This window comes from Drosophila gunungcola, assembly GCF_025200985.1.
Source record: "Drosophila gunungcola strain Sukarami chromosome 2R unlocalized genomic scaffold, Dgunungcola_SK_2 000006F, whole genome shotgun sequence".
Classification (NCBI taxonomy): Eukaryota; Metazoa; Arthropoda; class Insecta; order Diptera; family Drosophilidae; genus Drosophila; species Drosophila gunungcola.
The window spans coordinates 1,094,111-1,113,480 of record NW_026453168.1 but is presented as its reverse complement, the minus strand read 5'-3'; the positions used below and the strand labels follow the sequence as shown (position 1 = coordinate 1,113,480).

At 40.8% G+C, this 19,370-nt stretch overlaps 2 protein-coding genes across 10 annotated transcripts in view; one reads left to right on the top strand and one right to left on the bottom strand.

The window, feature by feature from the left end:
- Positions 1 to 19,370, top strand: part of LOC128254619 (ecdysone-induced protein 74EF) — a 75,296-nt gene that overhangs the window by 34,690 nt on the left and 21,236 nt on the right. The gene's annotated exons all lie outside the window — the stretch shown is intronic.
- LOC128254622 (odorant receptor 45a) lies at positions 1,482 to 2,906 on the bottom strand. Its single transcript, XM_052983798.1, has 2 exons — positions 1,590 to 2,906; positions 1,482 to 1,535 (listed from the first exon to the last, which is right to left on the bottom strand). The coding sequence occupies exons 1-2, from the start codon at positions 2,670 to 2,672 to the stop codon at positions 1,482 to 1,484; spliced, it is 1,137 nt and encodes a 378-aa protein (XP_052839758.1). The 5' UTR covers positions 2,673 to 2,906.

The following is a 19,370-nucleotide window of genomic DNA, read 5'->3' as shown; positions in this document are numbered from 1 at the left end:
AAATTATTGTGTGCTCAACGAACCGCAAACAAAATCTGTGCTCCGCTCCTGGTCGTTTTTGTTCCCATTTTTAATACACATAAAATGCTGTTTTTTTCGCCACTACTACTTGCAACTTGTGCTTGTGCTTGGCCCTCTTATCTCAACCACAATTTGCTGTAAAGTTATGCGATGGCTGCTATTCCAGGTTGATGCCCGATTTTGTTGCTTATGCCGCAGGTGCGTAATGGCCACAAGCGAGCGATTTCCGTTTATTAATCGTTGCTCATTTGTTTTTCGGAGCCAAGCCAAAGATGCTGACCAACGCAGACCAATAAATCAAATGTCAGAGACAAAAATTAATTATGCCCGCAATGGCGTTAGTGTAATTTGTAACATAATCCAAGGTGCCTGCTTCCCCGCCCGCACAATTTGTCATAGTAACTTCGGAGCGAGTCCATTGGATGTGCAAAATACCGAGTTGCAAAATTTAATAAAACAAATTCCGTCCAAGCGACTTAGCATCTCTCCAACTGAATTCAAATCTCGGCAGTAGCAAGCCCAAAAATTCCGTAACAGACAACATTCCGCAATCCACAAGGGATCAGGGATAAGGGCAGGGGCAGGGGCAGGGGCACGACAAGCTATAGGGGCTTAAAGACCGCATTCCACCTGATCTCCAGAGCCCCGAAACTAGCTCAAGAACCGGCTGAGTCGAAAAAGGGCCCGAAGCCATTGGCTGGCAAACAGAATGGTGCTCACATAGTTCGAGTAGCTATTTTTCCAGCAACTTGTTCTCCACCTGAACGCTGTTGCTTTACTGCTGCATACTTTCAGTTAACAAATTCCGACTCCGGCTACCTGGGATATACATATATAGCTACTATATTTATCCCTGCCCGCCCACATGAGCTGTTGGTTCTGACCGCTGCCTTTGTGGAATTCGCTCATGAATTTCATATCCTCCGCCTGCAGTGGCATCGCCCTGTGGCATGTATGTGCATGTGCTTACTGCATCCGGCAAAAGATTCCGCACGGCATTTAGCTGTAGCCGCTGTCAAAAACATACAAGGATACTGCCAAAATCAAGTACCAACTAATTGGGTTTAGGTCTAGAGTTATACAGTGCATCCTACTTTAAGGCTTGGCTGCAAAACTTTCTTTTAACTAAAGAATGTATCGTACATTATTGAGAAGTATTTCTTGAAGCTTGTTCAAAATTTCATGCAAACAAGAGGATTAATTTAAGGCAAGTTAATGAAAACGCACTGTTGAAAATACAGTACGCAAGAACAAAGCCTTCAATATTTTAAATTTTTATTGAATTATTTAATTATTTCTTTCTTTTGCTTACTTTCAAGCACCTTTTATGAATTATTTCAAAACCCTAGTGATTTCTTTGGTACCCTCTAACATTATAGTTGTAATTTTTAAAAGTAAACATTGGCATATATTGTTGAACACAGGCTTATTTGTTTTGCTCACGTTTATTTGATATAAAACTAACGCTCAAAAGTTCTGAGCAATGCCAAAAATGATGCTGCCGTTTTGGTGACCTGTCAGATATAATGTATTAAAAACAAATTTTACATTAAAAAAAAGAAACTTACCCAAAGTAGCAGTGGTAGATCCACATCAAACATGTATGCAAAAATCTTGGTTGGTCGCTGAGCCCTCATGATCATCATCTGCCACAATCTTCTTTTTTTGGGTGGCATTTCTGGCCAATTGCAATTACTATAGACCGCCTGGGCGATACCCAAACTTTGCTGCTTGAGATGTTCGCCACCATAACAGTACGAACTGAGTTGGATGATAATAGCAACTAGAAAGGTGGCTCTAAATGGCACTTGGGCACTCCAACCACTCTCGCTAAAACGAAAGGCCAGCATGCAGAGTTGCAAGTAACTTAGCATGTATTTCACGAAAACGATCTCGGCAAAAATCGAACTTAATTCCTCTCCTAGTTCAAGAGCCAAACGATGGCGATGGATGCATTCACTAAGGTGAAAGTCATCTTGCTTATAATCCCTCTTTTCAAGGTGCAGTTCGAGGAGCTGAAACTGAACCACCACGTTGTGAATCAGCCACGAGAATAGAGTGTCCGTGGCAATGGCCAACCAGGCGGCAGCTGCCACGCCCAAAACGCCCCAAACGTAGATGGGCCAATAAAATTGGGGTTTCCGTTCATCGAGCCAGAAATTGAATTCCATGGGTGTTGTCGGTGTGAATAATCCCGTTCTTATATATCCCAAAAGTCCAATCAACATGGGGGCTATGGCTGAGGCCCAAATCACTCCGTAGGCAGCATTTCTAAAGGATCTTGAGACATACCTATCCAATTGGTTTTCCCTCTCAATCTTTTCCCTTTGATTGGGAGTGGCAGTGGCCTGTTGATTTAGCCTGTGTAATCGGTGAATTAAAGAGCCGATGCGCCTTCGTTTTGCCACGATGGCCAAGAACTTGAAGGTACTCAGCGATCCCTGCATAAACACAGCAAAGTTGTCCGTGAGGCGGGTTAAATCCGATAGATCCTGCAGCGCGTACACCACCATGGGCCAATTGTGGGAAACCAGGGATAAGACGAGTATCCCTGCCCAAATGGGATGTTTCAGTCTGAGATTTGGCGAACTGGGATCAAATCCGACGATTTCCAGAGCTCTTCTCTGAACGGCAAAGTAGCTGGAGTCCATGTTGTGTTTTCAACCAGCTTCGATTTCCGCTCAAACTTATATACTTGAGCCACTAAGAAAAAAAAATTAAGGAACGAGGGTCACGCTAAGTGGATGCCGTTGCCGCCCCCGAAATTGTGCTTGAAATATTTATTTCTTCCGTTAACAGGCTACGTGATACGGTTACCACTAACGCAAGCTATGTATGTTGTTTTGATTGGAAATTTTCCCATTTCCATTTAGGGGGCGTAAATATCGTATTAACAAATAAATACCCAAAACAAGAAATGCCCGCGGGCTGAAAGTGAAAGGGTGCAGTTAGCTCTTTGTTTACTAGTTATTTTGTCATTTAGTTATTTCATTTTAATTTTACATTCAAACGCCTGACTGGACATTCACAAAAGCATGTCTTTATCTGTCCGCCAGGCTTATGAATATGGAAAAGCTGTGACGGATTTTTGTTGACATCTACCCCAAAAAATAGGGCTTAAAACCAAAGTTAATATTCCACCAAGGCAAGCCCCACAAAAATCTATTAAATTGCTATTTAATTTGTGTATTTAGTCCCAAAAAGTTGGCAAAAAAAAAACTTCCAGTAAATACACCCAAATGAAATTAATTTTTGGTTCGAAAGCCTTTTGCCCAATTTGTTTGCCCTCTGGGAGGAAAATGTCGAAACCCATTTCGTGCGCATTTTATACCGCGGGTAATTCAATTACGGTCGAAATCAACAAGTAAATCTGCTTTCCAATTTTTTCGCTGCGTTTAGCCGAAATCGAGTGAAATAGCCCTTTGCCAGTGGATATCAAGCTAAAACATTATTTATTTTTTTTTAATTTACTTTTCGGTATTCTATTTTGGTCCAGCTTAATGTCACCCTAAATGCTCTCAATTAATCTTAAGTGGGTGGGGCAAATATAGACCTTTTCCTGGAATTTTAATAACCGTCATTTGCATTTTCCTCACCCGAAGGAAGGATATTGGGATCAGACAGCTCTACACTTGTGCAAAGTTGCGGCTTTAAAAGTTATGCAACAATATTTGGCTAAAGCTAGCCGCTGGCAGATTTATAAAAAAGGGTAGAAAGAGGGATGATTAATATATATGTACTAAGACTGCACTTGCAGATTTTTATTTAAATTGCATCAAGCTGAAGTCGTCATTGCAGTCGCCCAGTTTCATATGTTCGCACGTTTCTTTAAGAAATTGATATTTTATGCAAAATATTTACCAAAAAGCCACAAAAGCAATAAAGCCAGTGGCAGCATGGGAGTGAAAGAGAGGTAGAGATTGTATGAAAGAGAGGGGAGGTTGCAAGAAGAAGAGAGGGTGGAGAATAAGGAAAGAGCACACCTGCTGCTCGATAATTTTGACAGCGGTCGAGCTTTTGGTTTCGCCCGCAAATTTGCTTACCATCCTTCTCGTTCTGCCAATATATCTCCCTCTCTTTTACCCACTGAATACCCCTCTCCCTCTCGCTTCGCTGAGGTTTGTAAGTCTTTCTGCGGCTTTGTTTATTTCATTGCCGTCGTGCGTATGAGTGTGAGTGCAGGTGTGTCTCTCTATCTGTGTGTGTGTGTGTGTGTGTGTGCGGCTCCTTTGTGTGTCACCCATTTTGGAGGTTTTTTATGTGCTTGTCTTCCAAATGGTGTGGCATACCAGGCTTAACCAGCTTGCCGTCCTCCTCCTCCCTTTGCCACCTCGCCCGCCCGTGTCCTCTTTTGTTCAGTTTAAGGCACTAGCTAAATGTTTCCCATCATGTTGCTCATTTGTTGCCCCATCAGCGGGAGTTCAGAGGTATAGATGAAGTATATGGAGTCAGGGGATTACCAGAGACATTACAGGGAAAAACTGTAAGGAAATTCCGAAATCCTATGAAGATACATCTAGATCCTTTGTGTTGCTTATCTTTATACTACATTTATTTTTATTTAACCCAACATGTAAGTTCTGCTGATAAACATTTCTATTTCAAATAGCTGATTTATAACAATTGTTTTATTTACAAGTTTTTCTTAACAATGTTTTTTATTATTTAATAGAATACCTTTTTTACTTTAAATGTGTTATAAAATTGCTTAAGTCTGTTTTTTATGTAGTTAAAGTGTATCCAAGGGTATCGTTGGTTCGGTTGCGCTTTATCGTTATCCTTTCTAGTGGGATGCGTTCTAAGTACTAGCAGTTTTTCAGGCACTTTACACGGCTCCTCTTGTCCGGCTAAAAAGTAGTGGAAACAACTAAGGTAGAATAAGAGGGTAGGATGCAGATAGATACAGATGGATGGAGGGACATCGAGTGTGTATGTTCCACATGAGCAGCGAAGGAATTGAATAAAGTTAGCATGTCGCCGCAGGGAATAAGCCATCCTTGAGCCCAACCCTTATACTGCGTGCAAGTATGCTGGGTGGAAAAAAAGCATCATTCAATAAAAAATTAATAGGAAAACATTCAATGAACGTGGCACAAAGGCGCCATTGGAACCACCAGTAGACAGATATCCCAATCGCTTCGTGCTCGACTGCAACGCTGATGAACAAGCCATAGCCACCCTGTTTGTGTATGTGTGTGTGTGTGTGTGTGTGTGTATGTTCGGAAATCACGGGTAATGTGGTTTTACGAGCACCGCGAGACAGGTGAATCCTTACGAAACCCCTCCAAAAGCCCTTCTCCCCTTGCCAACTGATAAATGCAGCCCAAACTTGGTCATGAGCATGACAGCATACCGGGCATACAAAGCATGCTAATAAAAACATATACTACGTCATCTGCATGTTGTTCATGGGGGAGTGTGTGTTATGTAAGCGGATGTGCAACACTTTTTTGTTGTATAGCCCGGCAGCCAGCCAACCGTTGATTATACTAAACTTGTTTACTTGTGCCGCAGTGCATGTGTGACTGTGTGTGTGTGTGTGTGTGTTCTCGGAAAAGTGCAAATTTCTGCATAACCAAGCACAACTCAACGCTCAGCTCGCTGTGCCTGTGTAAATTTCGGCTTAGCCACGCGGGCGCTAAGCAGCAGCAAGAGCAAAGCAAGCAGAGGTCCAAAAACGGGGAAAGAAGGGGTTTGGAAGGGGAAAGAATGTATTAGGAAGGTTGAAAACAGATGGGCAAAGGGGTAAAGAAGGTGGTAACGCCAGCTGTACGAAGGGCTGAAGAAGGGTTAAAGCAGGGGCAAATAGTGGGTGCTATTACCAAGTGCAAAGTGTGGCTCAGTGTGATGAATGACGCCAAAAAATTTGATGGCTTACGATTAACATAATGATCTGCATACGTTTAGCCTGTCCTTGATGCACAAAGATATTGCAAAGTGTGCCAAAAAAAAATTACTAACGAAGGAAAAGTATAATCTTGATTGATGCGGAAGACGGATGAAGGGAAGAGTCAAAGTTGCAATCCAAGCTGATGCATCCAGTTTTAACGTTTTGCTCAAATGGAAAAAGAGGTTTTTAAAGTTGTACCTACATTTAGATTTTCATTTTCATTTTCGCAATGAAATAGGTGAAATTGCTTGTCCCATTTACAGTATTTAGACTAATTGGCAACAGAGAAAAGTTATTAAAAAAGTTCTTAAATTGTTTGCTTCCAAGTGGTCAAAAGGAATATATTTTGGCATTCAAACTAGAAGTTAAGCTTAGTGATTTGTTGGCATGCAGAAAGAAATGTTTTTTTTTATCTCTCCAGGATGTGAATGCTTGAAATTTGTACAAAACTTGTGTGGCTATGCATGCTTCTTTTTTAAAGTGGTTTCGCATGTAAAATTTTGTACAAGAGCACCACCACACATCCCATAATGGGGCATTCATGAACAGCCATGCACTATTTTTGGCAGAGTTGAAATTAATTTGAAGCGTAGAAAGCATAAACAGGGGCAAACACAAACCTTTTACCTGTGCAGGGGGAATTGAGCGGATTTTGCTGCAAACGGTATAAATAAATAAACGAACTACTGAAAATCGAACATGCTTCGCGAGTTTTTCAACTGCAAGGGCAACACATCAAAAGTTCCCAAAGTGTAACTCTAAAAAAAAGTTGCAATCGAATAAGCGGAAACTTTGTAGACGATAATGCAGTCTCACTGGAAGTGATTGCTATTTGCTTAAAGCTTTAGCTGCAGCGGGACAAATCTTCAGCACTATGGGAATCTTATTAATTATAGACAAATATATGGTAATTGACTATGGCAAGATACACACTACCCGAAACTGTGATATATATATATAAACGCACACGCGCACAATAGAGTCTGAATCTGAGCTTGAACTGAACGTTAACCGGCGCACAATGAGCTAATTTTAAGCTAATATTTGTGCAGCAATTAGAACGCTTCAGTTGAGTTGGGTTCGAGCTTCGGTGACGCCATCTCTGCATTGCCTCCAGTGCAGCCACCCACCCAAGACCCGCTCAAACTCCGCCACAACATTTGCTAAGCAAACAAAGTACGGAGAACAAAGTCCCACCGCAGAAACATGAATGATAAATGACGGCAAACTGCAGAAAACACTCCCTCTAAAACTATCCCGGATCATGAATAATATTTGATCTATTTGCATAGTAGAAGTAGCAAGTGAAGAGCTCAACTCAAATGTTTGAACCTTATCTTGGAGTACTAGTGGGGTGATTTAAGAATAGTTTAGGTATAAAAAAGATTGGTTTAACTGTTCTGTTGCTGAGTGTTTTTGGGAGAATTTGTAGACCCTTTTTGCTCTATTAATATTGCGTGAAAACGTCATTAAAGTTGTATTTTTTTGTATTCAGTTAGCATTATAAGTTCATTATAAGAGCATAGATCAGAATGCCTGAAAGAAAACCGAATAGCTGCACTCATCCCCCACACCATGGCACTATGGATATAGTGAAAAGTTGAGCACTAAGCCCCTGAAACTCATCTATGGCATGGGATCAGCAACATCAGCTTAGTCACAACTTGAGGCCAATAAGGCGCCCTCTTCCGGCCATGTGAAGTGTCAGATGTCTCTGACTTTTGCCTTTGACTTGGCCAGCACTTTTCCATGTATGAGGCAACACTCGCACTCACACACTCACACACTCTTTTGCTCACATTCATATGGCCACTCATCTGCCTAATTGAATTCCTTAACGCTTTCCCCCCTGTTGTTCGGAGCAAATCTCGGGGAATGTTTCCTTTTCCGTTTTGAGTGCCAGAGGCATGCCATCTCGACATCGACAAGGGCCGTGACACCCTGCTGTTGGCCACTTTGCACGCCTGTCAGCCAAGTTAGCACCCTTACCCTTGCACCCCCACTTGCCACTCCCCCAATCCTACGGTTCTTCGGTCCTGTCAAACTATGCGCCTAAGTATGTCGATGGCCATGTCGTTGCCCGCATGCCTGAATGCCAATTCTACATGTCGTTTTTAATAACTGTGTCAATCGTGTGCTCCACCACCACCCCCTCTCTAGATAGATCTCCCCCCGCCCACACTTATCCAGCCATGGGAAAGCAAGCAGCTTAGGACCGCTCAAAGAGGTCACTCATCGGTGGCCATTTGGACATCAAAGCGAATGTTCGAGGGCGGAGGGATCGCAATTAGTGGTACTAGATTGGCCATATATCGATGTGCACTCGACATTTACATTTACCTTTACATTTGGATTAATTAATTGCAATGTCCGCAATTGTCAATAACCAGACTAATTGGCCTAATCGACTTGCGGCCATGGTGTCCGTTCTGACCCGTCAACCCTCTGGCCTGCTCATTAATAATAAATGTTTTGTGTGTAATAATTGGCCATATGCTGTAGGATGGCAGCAGCAAATTAGAGACCAAAGCTACTGCCCAGTGTGCCAAATTACACTGGCGCAAATTAAATGTGATAGTGATTTCGAATTAAGTGCTATAAAATGTGATACAAATTTGCATTGACATGTTTTATTCAGAAAACATTTTATCCCAACCTACTTTGTTATTGTTTTTATAACCTATTGATTATGAAAAGGTTTGTTTAAGCACCTTTGTTTATTTAAAGCTTTGTTGGCTTTTTATTTTCAAATTCAAATTGTAAATTACAAAGTACATTGCTATGGACTTTTTCTTTAAACTATAATTAATCATGGCTTAAAACATCTATATATTAGTTTTAATTAAATCCAAAGTAGTTTATTTTGAACCTTTACTTAAATGCGAAATCTATTTTTATTTCTGGTTATTATACCCTTTTTGCCAGTGCCCGATTGCAGTATGTGGGCAAAGAACTGACCATTGGCTTCGTTAAAACCAGATTAGATACCTTTGCCGGCTAAGCAGTGTTTACCTGAGTGCATTTTCCGACCTATTCTCTAATTGATTTTACTACACTCACTCTGTACGGTGTCTAATTGGCCTCGCCTCGCCCCTTAGACCGCTTATCTCCAAATTGACTTGCTAGATGCCAGTTGGTTGCTGGTTTTCCTCGGTCTCATGTTGGCTTAATCGCTTGTCAAACGGCTGACAGTTGACCACCCACTGGCCGGCTTTCTACCGCTTTTCCAGACCGCATTCCACTGGGGCGGCGGTTGGCATGCCAAACGGTTTTTCTCATTACCATGCCTCGATTGGCGCTTGACAAGCGCGTTATTTGATGTTTTATTCAAGGCCTTTGATCTTTTATGCGCTTTATCTATGAGTAACGCTGGAAAAATAAGCAACTCTGGGGAAGGGAATGCGGGGTGGTAGAATGAAAAATTGCGTTGACAATGGCAGCGACCGACAAAAAAATGTGCGGACGACCTTGATGCCAACGATTATGATGGGCGCAGCAACAATGGCAAGCGAACCCAAACAATGGCTGCATTAATCCTTAATAATGTCGGCTAATCTGACCGGGCGAAAGTTGATTAAACAGAACTGATTAAGCGCGGCAACAAAACACGAGGAAAACGGTAGAAAATCAGCAGCAGCTGGCGCCGACTGGATGTCAGCTGCAGGCTAACGTGGCGTATGCGCAATGCCATCATCATCAGTCGGCATTTGATGTAAGCCCTAATCTGCGGCTGAAGGAGGGGGGAAAAGCGTGTGGGTGGCGGAAAATCCAGCCCCTTGCCGACGAGCAACACTCAGCGTTTTTCTTTTCAAATAGTTTGGCCGGGCTAAGTGGAGGCTTAATTAACATAAGCGAGCATGGGCGCATTTCACAGAAATGGGATTCCAGATTTCCCTTTTTCCTTGCCAGCGTGTGTGCATGAAAGCTTTTACCACACACACACCATGACACAGATCAGTAGTTAGCCAGGCCAAAACGGAGGAGCGAAAACTGTCAAAAAGCGCTTGAGCTGGACGAAAAAAATGCCGCACAATTTTCAAGTGCAAAATTGTCAAGTGCTGCAAATGCAAAAGTTGTTGACCATTTTTATTTTATTTTGTTTTCTGCCTTTTTACCTATTTCGACAGACATCAATATGCAACAAGAAATGCGAACAATGCAATGTTATTAAAATGGCAACAGAAGCAAAGGACGAAGCACAAAAAATAGTTATTTATGTGCATGCATTTTTGTTTTTCATCATCATATATATAGAGCAAAACGGGCACAATTTTCTTTGTAGGGGGGAGGGGGGTGGATGTCCTTTGTAAGTGGGGCAGTCTATTTCCTTGACCGAAACGCAACCGAAGGCTATCGCTATCCGCACTCCTTAATATTTACAGCCACCATTGTCCAACTACTTGAGTGTGTGTTTGTATGAACTAAAAATAAATGCACTTGAGTGTGTGTTTGTCAGTGACGTCAGCTGATTCCTAACCGAGAGGACCAGAAAATCAATCTGCCTTCAGCCTGGATTGAGAATCGAACTTGTCTCGAGTGCAAATTTGCACAAATTTGCAACTAAAATGAGTTTAAGCCAAAGGCAAGAACAAGGAACCATTTCCGATTACATGCAGGAGTAAGTTTCTAGCATTCGATGGGGATCAGCCTTTAAAACCTTAAAAAAAGGGTCAGTAGGGTTAAAAGTTTAAGGATATAATCCTGAAAAGATTTATGTAAGAAATAGAGTAAAGCTTACGGCTGTCTTTCGACTAACAAAACATTTCTCAATGAATATTTAACACCCCCTTCGAATAACAACTCCTTTAACTCATCTTCAGGTTTTATCAAAGTTGCATTATAAATGCAACAAGATAAAGAGTATGTAAAGCAGCTAAACTTTAGCAGTGAGCTCGGATTGAAGACATGGCCAACAAGAAAAGGGGGCCAACGGCGTGGCAAGCTTGCAAACAATCAACTCCCGTTAAGCCTTTGTTTCTTTTGTTGCATTTGTTGACAGACGAAAGCGCGATATGCGCGCAGGAAATTGAGTGTGCAACATCCTGGGGCCAGTAAGCCTCCAAACCACCCAACCACCCACATACCCGTCATCCTGCTTTCAAGCCTCCTTCCTTCAACTTTTATTCCGCCAAGACCACAGGGTACAGGGAATTGCTTGGCCAGGTGGATTATCTCGACCTTGGTGGTTTCATGTGGCAGGCAGAAAGCTGAAACTGCACTGAAACAAAACGAAAGTGTTCCTCTTTCTGATTTTTTTAAAGCAATTTATTTTTTAAAACAACCTTTTGTGTATAAATAAATTGTTCTCATAGCAACATAAAAAATACTTTAAAAATTATTTTAAAAAATTTCTATCAAACGTTTTTTTTCTGATTCATTAAGGCTTTGAATTTTAAATTTGTTGCTGCTCACAAAATTATTTAGAAATACTTTTCTAAACAAAAAGCAGTTTTAAATTTGAAGTTTATAAGGTATTAAATAAATATATTTATATATTGTATTAAATTTTTTTTTGTTTTTTCCTAATTGGTTTTTAGAAATACAAATTTGGCCAATTATTGTTCATTTTTTCTGTGCAGTCAGGCAGCCGCATCATCTTCAATCAGCTGCCCACTTGGGCAGCCACTTTCGCCACACTTGAACCTTTTGTTTATGCAAATCAAAAACTGTTGCCCATGGCCCACATTTCTTTGCAGCTCCCCTCGCCCCACGCCCACTTTCTCCTGGCACTTTTTCATTTTTGTTCATTGTCAGTTTCGCCTTGGCTCGCTTCCGCCTTCCCGAGTTATTTGCATCAGGCATTCTTTTCAGTTTTCAGTTTCCTCGCCATTTGGGCCGAAAAGCGGTGCATTCTTCAAGGCAAGGGCCCAATTTGTTGCAGCCTCTTCTGCTGCTGATGCAGCTGCTCGTAATGGCCACTAACTTGTCCCATAGTGAATGTGTGTGTGTGTGTGTTTGTGCGTGGGGAAGCAATTAAGTCTTTGTCTCCGCGAACTGAGCAAAAGGGGTCTTCATGCCCAACAACCGAACCTTACACCCCTTTTTAATGCCTTTCGCGAACTTGACCAGGCCAAGACTCAGCTGGAAAGTCGCAGGACCTGACACGCCAGGACAATGCGTCAGTCAAGTTGCTTTTAATTAACCAGCCAAGTGGATGGGCAACTTTTCTACTAACTTACGAGCATTGTCTATTTTCGCATGCAATATTTGAGCTGAGCGTTGAGTCAAGACAAGCAATTTAAGTCAAACAATGCGAATTTGAGTCAGAAAGTCAGCTTCAAGTGCCAAAGCAGCCTGAAAAGTTGTTCACATCCCTCATCGGCCCGTGCCAACCTGTTCTCAACTTTCGAAACTGTTTAACTCAATAAGAGCAGTACAAATACGAGTACACGAGGATTATACATGGCATCTTCAAACGGAAACTTTTGAGTTCGCCATTGTAATCGGGCCATGGCTGAGAAACTTTTCGGCAGCCAACGGACCGAGAAAGGCTAATAAAAAAATGTATTTTAATATGCAGATATAGCAGCTTCAAAGGCGGACACACGGAGCAGGATGTGTGGGCTCACGCATCCAGCTTGGCTGTCGCTCAAGTCAGGATCCTGGGGCGTCCGCCAGAAAGCCGGACTTCCGCTGACACCAAACTGACGGCATCACCTTGGCCCAGTCAAACCTTTCGCGAACCTTTGTCCCTCTGGATGTCAGCTTGCGATTGACCGGGCCACATCCATTTGCGGTCATCAATGACACTCGCTACGGCCCCAACATTTCCGCCGAACGACACAAAGTTCTGGCCCTCATTTCAACTGGCGATGACAGGCCATCTAAACGGCTCCTGAAATAGAATTCCCCAGCACAAATCTGTCATCGGTTCGAACAGACAGCCTCCGTTTGCACTTCATCCTTCAATCCCTATCAATCTCCCAATGCACGCAAAAAATAGAAAATGCATTTTACCTTCATTTTCTAGAGCTCCTGCCACGGGGCCATCAATTTTCTCTATCATGCTGTGACACCATTTGGTTGCAAAGTTCGCTACCCGCTGCGAAAAATTTCACACAATCGAGGCGGTTTGAGCATCCCAAATTGCGTATACGCCGCGTGCCACCAGTGATGCTGCAAGCATCAGGCAAACGTCTATTTGCTCAAATTAGCTGGCGCACGAGATTGCTCAGGAGATGAACAAACATTTCGGCAACGTTAGGTGAACCCAATCCCCGGGGTAACATTGTGTGCTTACTTCTTAACGTTCATAATACACTTGATTCCCAAATGATTATTTTACTTTTACATTATTACAAAGTATTTTTTTTATGATATATATGCCATTAAAATCAAAACCTTTTTAAAAACCGTATTGATTTATCTAGAGTGTTGGCAATTGATTTCCATTTTCGATTGTTTTAGTTTTTTAAATATTTGTACATACTACGCTTCACGAAATGGGATACTGATCATTAGCAAAGGATAATTAAAGAGTCATATATATGTTCCACATTGAAAATTTATCGAAAATATTAGGAGCCAAAATACAATCTGCAATTTTAAAATCCCCTTCCTATAACGCTTTTCAGTATTTAAAATAAACTTGATAAACTGCATGTGTTATTCCATTGTTTAACACATCGATTTTTGAAAATACATGTGATAATCCACTAAAACAATATGGACTATTAGTGCCCCGCGTGTTTATTAGGTTTTTAAATCGGTTTTTGCCTCTATATAATAGAGTATATATTAAATAAATATTTTTTGGCCAAACGTTGAGAAACTTTGTTTTCGTTTTTACAGCCCAAAGTTGAAAAGTCAAAGGTAAACTCAATTTTAAACAAAAGTTAGGTTTAAGTTAAATTTTCCCTTGGGATCTGAAACGTATGATTTCGTAAACTTAATCTCCAGCAGAGGGCACTTTTCATTTTTCCGTCTCGCTGTATTTTTTCGTTCCTTCATTTACTTTAGCATCGAAAATCTTAAGATTTCCGACACGAACACTTAAAAAACGATTGAAGGCCTGTGCCACTGCCACCGTTTCCCCTTGATGCGCTCCATCGACGCGGCCTAAACGTGCCAGAAGTTATGCTACATGGCCTAATGTCATTTGCATATTTTGTCCGCCATTTTGCACTCAGACACATAAACACAAAAGCACACGAACGCACACATGAGGAGCTGCCCCAAACCATTTATCCTTTTTTCATTTTTTGCCCTGCCAGGATTTCATTTCATTGTTGAGCACAAGCAAATATTGAAATTAGAATACAAATTAAAAAGCTTTTAATGTAAACAGGCAAAAGGTTTCGGATCCGGTCCTCGCTCAAAGTTATCGTCTGGTTTTGGTTTCTGGGAAACTCTTCTTGTTTATGACTGAAAATGCCACGCCCTTTTGAAAGGCTGCAGGCCGCTGCTGTTGACTTTGGCATTGCTGCCCAACAGGGGGAAAGCGGCAAAATATGTATTTTTCTCTAAATATATTTGTCGAATGTGATTTGCCATTTGTAGATTCTACTATAGAAACGCAGGGGCCGACCACAGCGATTTGTGTTTTTGCAGTCGTAAATTGATTTTAACATAAGCTTGTGCAGCACAAAATTCTAAAAACCATTGAGTCAACTGAATGATAAAGCGCTTGGTAGAGAAAAGTTAGTTATTGTCAATGCTATTTTAGAAATTTAAATAAAAAAACGCTATAAATACTTTTACTTATTGTAAGGATCAGGAAATATTATTTGTCTTGATAAAGAATTATAGAAGTATAAATTAATTTAAAATTTTAAATGTTTAAGCCACTTATATTAAATCGACAATATTACAATATTTTATAACTGAATTGAATTATCTTTCTAAATTGAAAGTTGTACTGCATTCAAGTCTTAATTGCCTCATGAACTACTTTTAACATATGTAGGCGTATTTAAATATGTAAAATTGTTATCTTTTTTATTTAATAAGAACTAATGAAATACAGTTAAACATTTGGAATAAATTTTAAAATCCTTTAAAAATTTGAAATAAATTTGTTCTGTGTAAGTCTTTACTTAGCTTACAAAAAAGCAACTGTAAAGTGCCACAAAAACTGTCAGTTGATGGACTAAGCCATTTGAGCCGTGACCAATTGTCAAAATGTTATGCTTTAATACTGAATTTATAGGTTTTTTTTTCTCTATTTGCCCGATGTCGCCCAACCGCACACCCACTATATCCTTCTATAACCACGCTACCTTTTGCCGTTCCTATCGCTGTTCCTTTTCCTGTTCGGCCGAAAGCAAACAGCAAACCAAACGGGGCCCCGACAACGACTGAATAAACAGGGGGAAAAGCAAACAAACAAAAAAACAATTTTACGTTTCACTTTGCAGTGGGTGAGGGGATTGGGAAGGAAAGAGGGGGGAGGGGTTGGATCGGGTCTGCAGTAGTAACAAAAAACACAAAAGTATTGACCTGCTTTTGTACACATGATGCTAAATGCGCCGCATAAGTATGTGTGCTCGGGTTGGTGCGTTGTGTGTGTGTGAGACGTGTGTGTGTTGTGTGTGCGAGTGCGAGTGCGAGTGCCTCCAACATGTCCAATATTTTGACAATCCTTAGTGCGACATATGAAATGGCCCTACATTGATGGCCCCGAGTGCTTCTGGTCGTTGTTCGCTGCGGTTATTGCAAAAAAGGGCCAAGAACCAGACGCACAAAAAATAAGGAAAAGGGGAGGAGAGATATGGGTGGGAAAATCCAGCAGCTGGTCGGCGATAACAGTTTAGTTCTTTGCTGTATCTCTAGGCCCGCAGCACAGTTTCTTTGTCCGGCTATGCATTCCCGCACTCCAACCCTTTTGTATAATTACCGCAACATAAATAATCCATCAACACGGCCATGTGCACTGGATAATGGCTTGTGTATCGCATTTTTTGCTCTATCCGTTTTCGATTTCTTTGTCATTGCACGCAGTTGCATAATTGAATATTAATTATTCAGAAATTGTTAAATTGCCAATTCTCGCTTAATGGGTCGGCCAAATGTTTCCACATTTTCCGCGGGGCAATAAACATTAGCCCTTCCTCCATTTGTACAAATACATATCTATATATTCTATAGCCTTGGGCCACGGCTGACTGACTATGGAAATGACTTCTTGAATAGATACTGTTGCAAGTTGATTGATTAATCCAATAATGCACTGATAGACCCATAGACTGTACTCACTCTGTTGCCTTTTCATTTTGCATTCGATCAAACACCAGCCAGCAAGGGCAAACAAAATGAGATGAATATCCATTTCACAGATTGCCTTCAAAGGGGAAAAAATCATGGGGGGCGGGGTGAACTCACCTTTGATGATTAGAGTAATGCACTATGGGAATAAAAATATTGCTTTCTGATGCTGCAAGTATTGCGAAAGCGTTGCCGTAAAGTGCATCAAATTTTAACGGAAAAAGTCAATTTCGAGTTCAACTTTTCCGTTTCCCACCGCCGGGTGTGTCAGCCAACGAAAAAGAAAATGAAATGAAAAGGCAGTGCGAAGCTGTCAATTTTTCCCCAGAACAAGAAACAGAAAGAACACATTATTCCAACTTCGACAGGCCGATATTTGTACACTCTGTGTTGTCTCAAAGGTTGAATTTCCTTTTTAAAAGTTACCAAAATATATACCATAAAGCATTCAATAAACTGCAGCCTAGCATTTATATCTTCGGTTTTGTTATTATTTTTTGAAAGAGTCTTTCGTTTAGATTGATATAAGAAGTTTAAAATCCCGTTTTAAGGCATAAGTTGTCCCATAAATTTAGTTGTTTATCTATACAATCCTGGTTGGCTTTAAAATAACCATAACCCAACAAAAACAAGTATAACTAAAAGCAAATATAAACTTGATAAAGTGAAGCTCAACAAGTTTAAATTTGATAAATACCAAAGTTGCAACAAAGTGTGTAGAAAGCCTTTCAAACGTACAAAGAAAACTAACTAAAATAAAGCTTAACAAGTTTAAATATGGTTGAATACCAAATAAAAATTATTTCCAACGTTTAAAAGCCTTTCAAAATAATGCAGTTCAATTCAATGTTAATATATTATATAACCGATTTGCTATAACTTGACATCAATATTTCTTGCCTTTAGTTTGGTATTTAATTTTAAATAACTGAAGACTCTGTGGCATTCCGGACATCATTATAAATCTTTTCTGATTTGCAAAAAAATTATAATACCCTTTTCAAGAAAGCACAAGGAAGGGCAAACCACGTCTTCAATTTAGCCTTGCTCTACGGCGGAACCTCTCCGGTAAAACTTCGATTTCTTAATAACCATAACGACGAACGAGACTACGGAAGAGACGAACAGCGAAATGTGCCAGCGGAATTGATGCAAATGAAAAATGTCAACTATTTGCGAAATATGAACAGTGACTGGGTGACAGGGAAGGATACTGCGAGGAGGTCTGAGGACGAGGGCAACATGTAGGACACAGGCACTCGCAGGACTTGTGTATACTGTACAGTGTAGTGTGTGTGTGTGTGCGTTTGCACGATCCCATGTTTATTTATTCATTGCAAGTAATAAGCCAACTTCACCCTCAAGAGCTCCATACATCTGTCCTAGACATCCGAGCGTAATGTAATATTTTTACAAATTTATATTCATTCCATTTGGCAATGTGAATTTTTAAAACAAACTTTGAACACACCCCAGGAAGTGGACTCATATCATGGAGCTACATGCGAATTGTTGCTGGGGCAGGAGGTAAAAAGAGGGGCGTGGCCGGTTTCAGGTGGCTGGCAGCACTTGTAATTACGCAAAGAGCATAAGCAATTTGCAGTCTGACCAAGCTACGAAAAACCCTGAAATGCGGGAGCAGGCGGATAAGCCCTTAAGCTGCTTGGTTTTTGGCCAGTTCCCATTAACCATGTTGGTAACATATGCACGAATCGTAAATTAAATGGAAGAAATACTTTGAAAAATTTGAAATCCCATTATGAATAAAAGTAAAGAAGATTTATATTTATAGGATATAGTTGCAGGCAAAACATATATTTGTTGACATATAAATATAAGTAAAAGCAAACATTGTGTTGTGTTTTAAAAGGAAAATACTCCTTTCTCATTAAACTTCCTATTGTAACCAAAGGAATTATATTAGGTTTCTAACGGCAATTCCATTGAAACAACTTAACAATTCAATCAAAAACTTCGTTTGTCAGTTTTCAAGAAATCCAATAGCTAATCTAACATTATTCAAAATCCAATAAGTAATGAAACCAAAAAGGTCAACAATCAATCAAGCTTGTAATTTTGCCAGACATACCGGATTAAATGTTAATATTTGTTGCTCGTGAGGGACACGTTGTGGCAGAATGAATTTGAATACAAGGTATTGTTTAATATTGACTGGGAGCCGTAGAACAAAGGCAGGCTGGACACCGACCACCACCCAAATCGCCCGCTGCTGCATAAATTGGCAGTGTGTGCGCCTGGTTAAGCATACGCACTGTGTGTGCCCAAGCGTGATAGGGTCGGGAGACAGGCTTTTGTACTCATAAATTAGCATGAAAAACATTGCAAATGCAGGAACACAGCAGGACATTGCAAAATGAAAGCGGAAAATTCCAAAACTGTATTGGTTTTTGACGATTGGCATTTGCACTTGGCGTCGAGCTGAAAAATAATAATAATGCAATTGATCGGCCCATTTACCATTGTCGATGGTTTGACTTTCACTCGATGGCATAAATTTACATTTGAACAAAATGCAGCAAATTGTCTATGTGTTAATGTAATGCAATTATTGTTAATGCCGCCAAATGGAAATGAAGTAATTAAATTGCTCGGCCAACAGGTGACCGAGTTCTGTGGGTAGCTTTTGATTGGACCACCGCAAGCACTTCCCATTCCAATTTTTTTGTTGCATTCTGCAGTATAATCATGACAGAGGGGAAAACAAACATAGCCACGACCTCGCCGCTCTGCTCCCTGCCGTAAATTGAATGTAAACAGCTCCTGTGCGTATGCTCTGACCTCCTCGCTCACAGGAATTCATGAATTTTCAAATTTTCCGTCCGGCAGCGGACGTAAACGAGTTTTGAGCCCAGCTGGATGGCAACTGGTTTGTCCAGCAAACCAGGACAATGTGGCCGGAGCCATTAATATGCTGCAACATGGACAACCAGACTGCGTACACACTCGGACACAGATTGACAACTGTGCTAATTCCACACTCAAATGTAATTTGTGCTCAAATTACATTTTCAACTTGACGCCGGGACTGAATGGATGTGGATGAGGATGAGGATGTGTTGGGATGGGATGGAATGGAATGGTTGTGTGGTGAACTGATGATACATAGTTGGCCGGATTAGATTTATATTACCAATTTTAATTTATTTGCCACTTAACTGTGGCCAACTTAAATGGAAATGACCGGCTGATGGTGGATCCCTGCGTATGACATGCATTGCAAAACTCGTTATGGCAA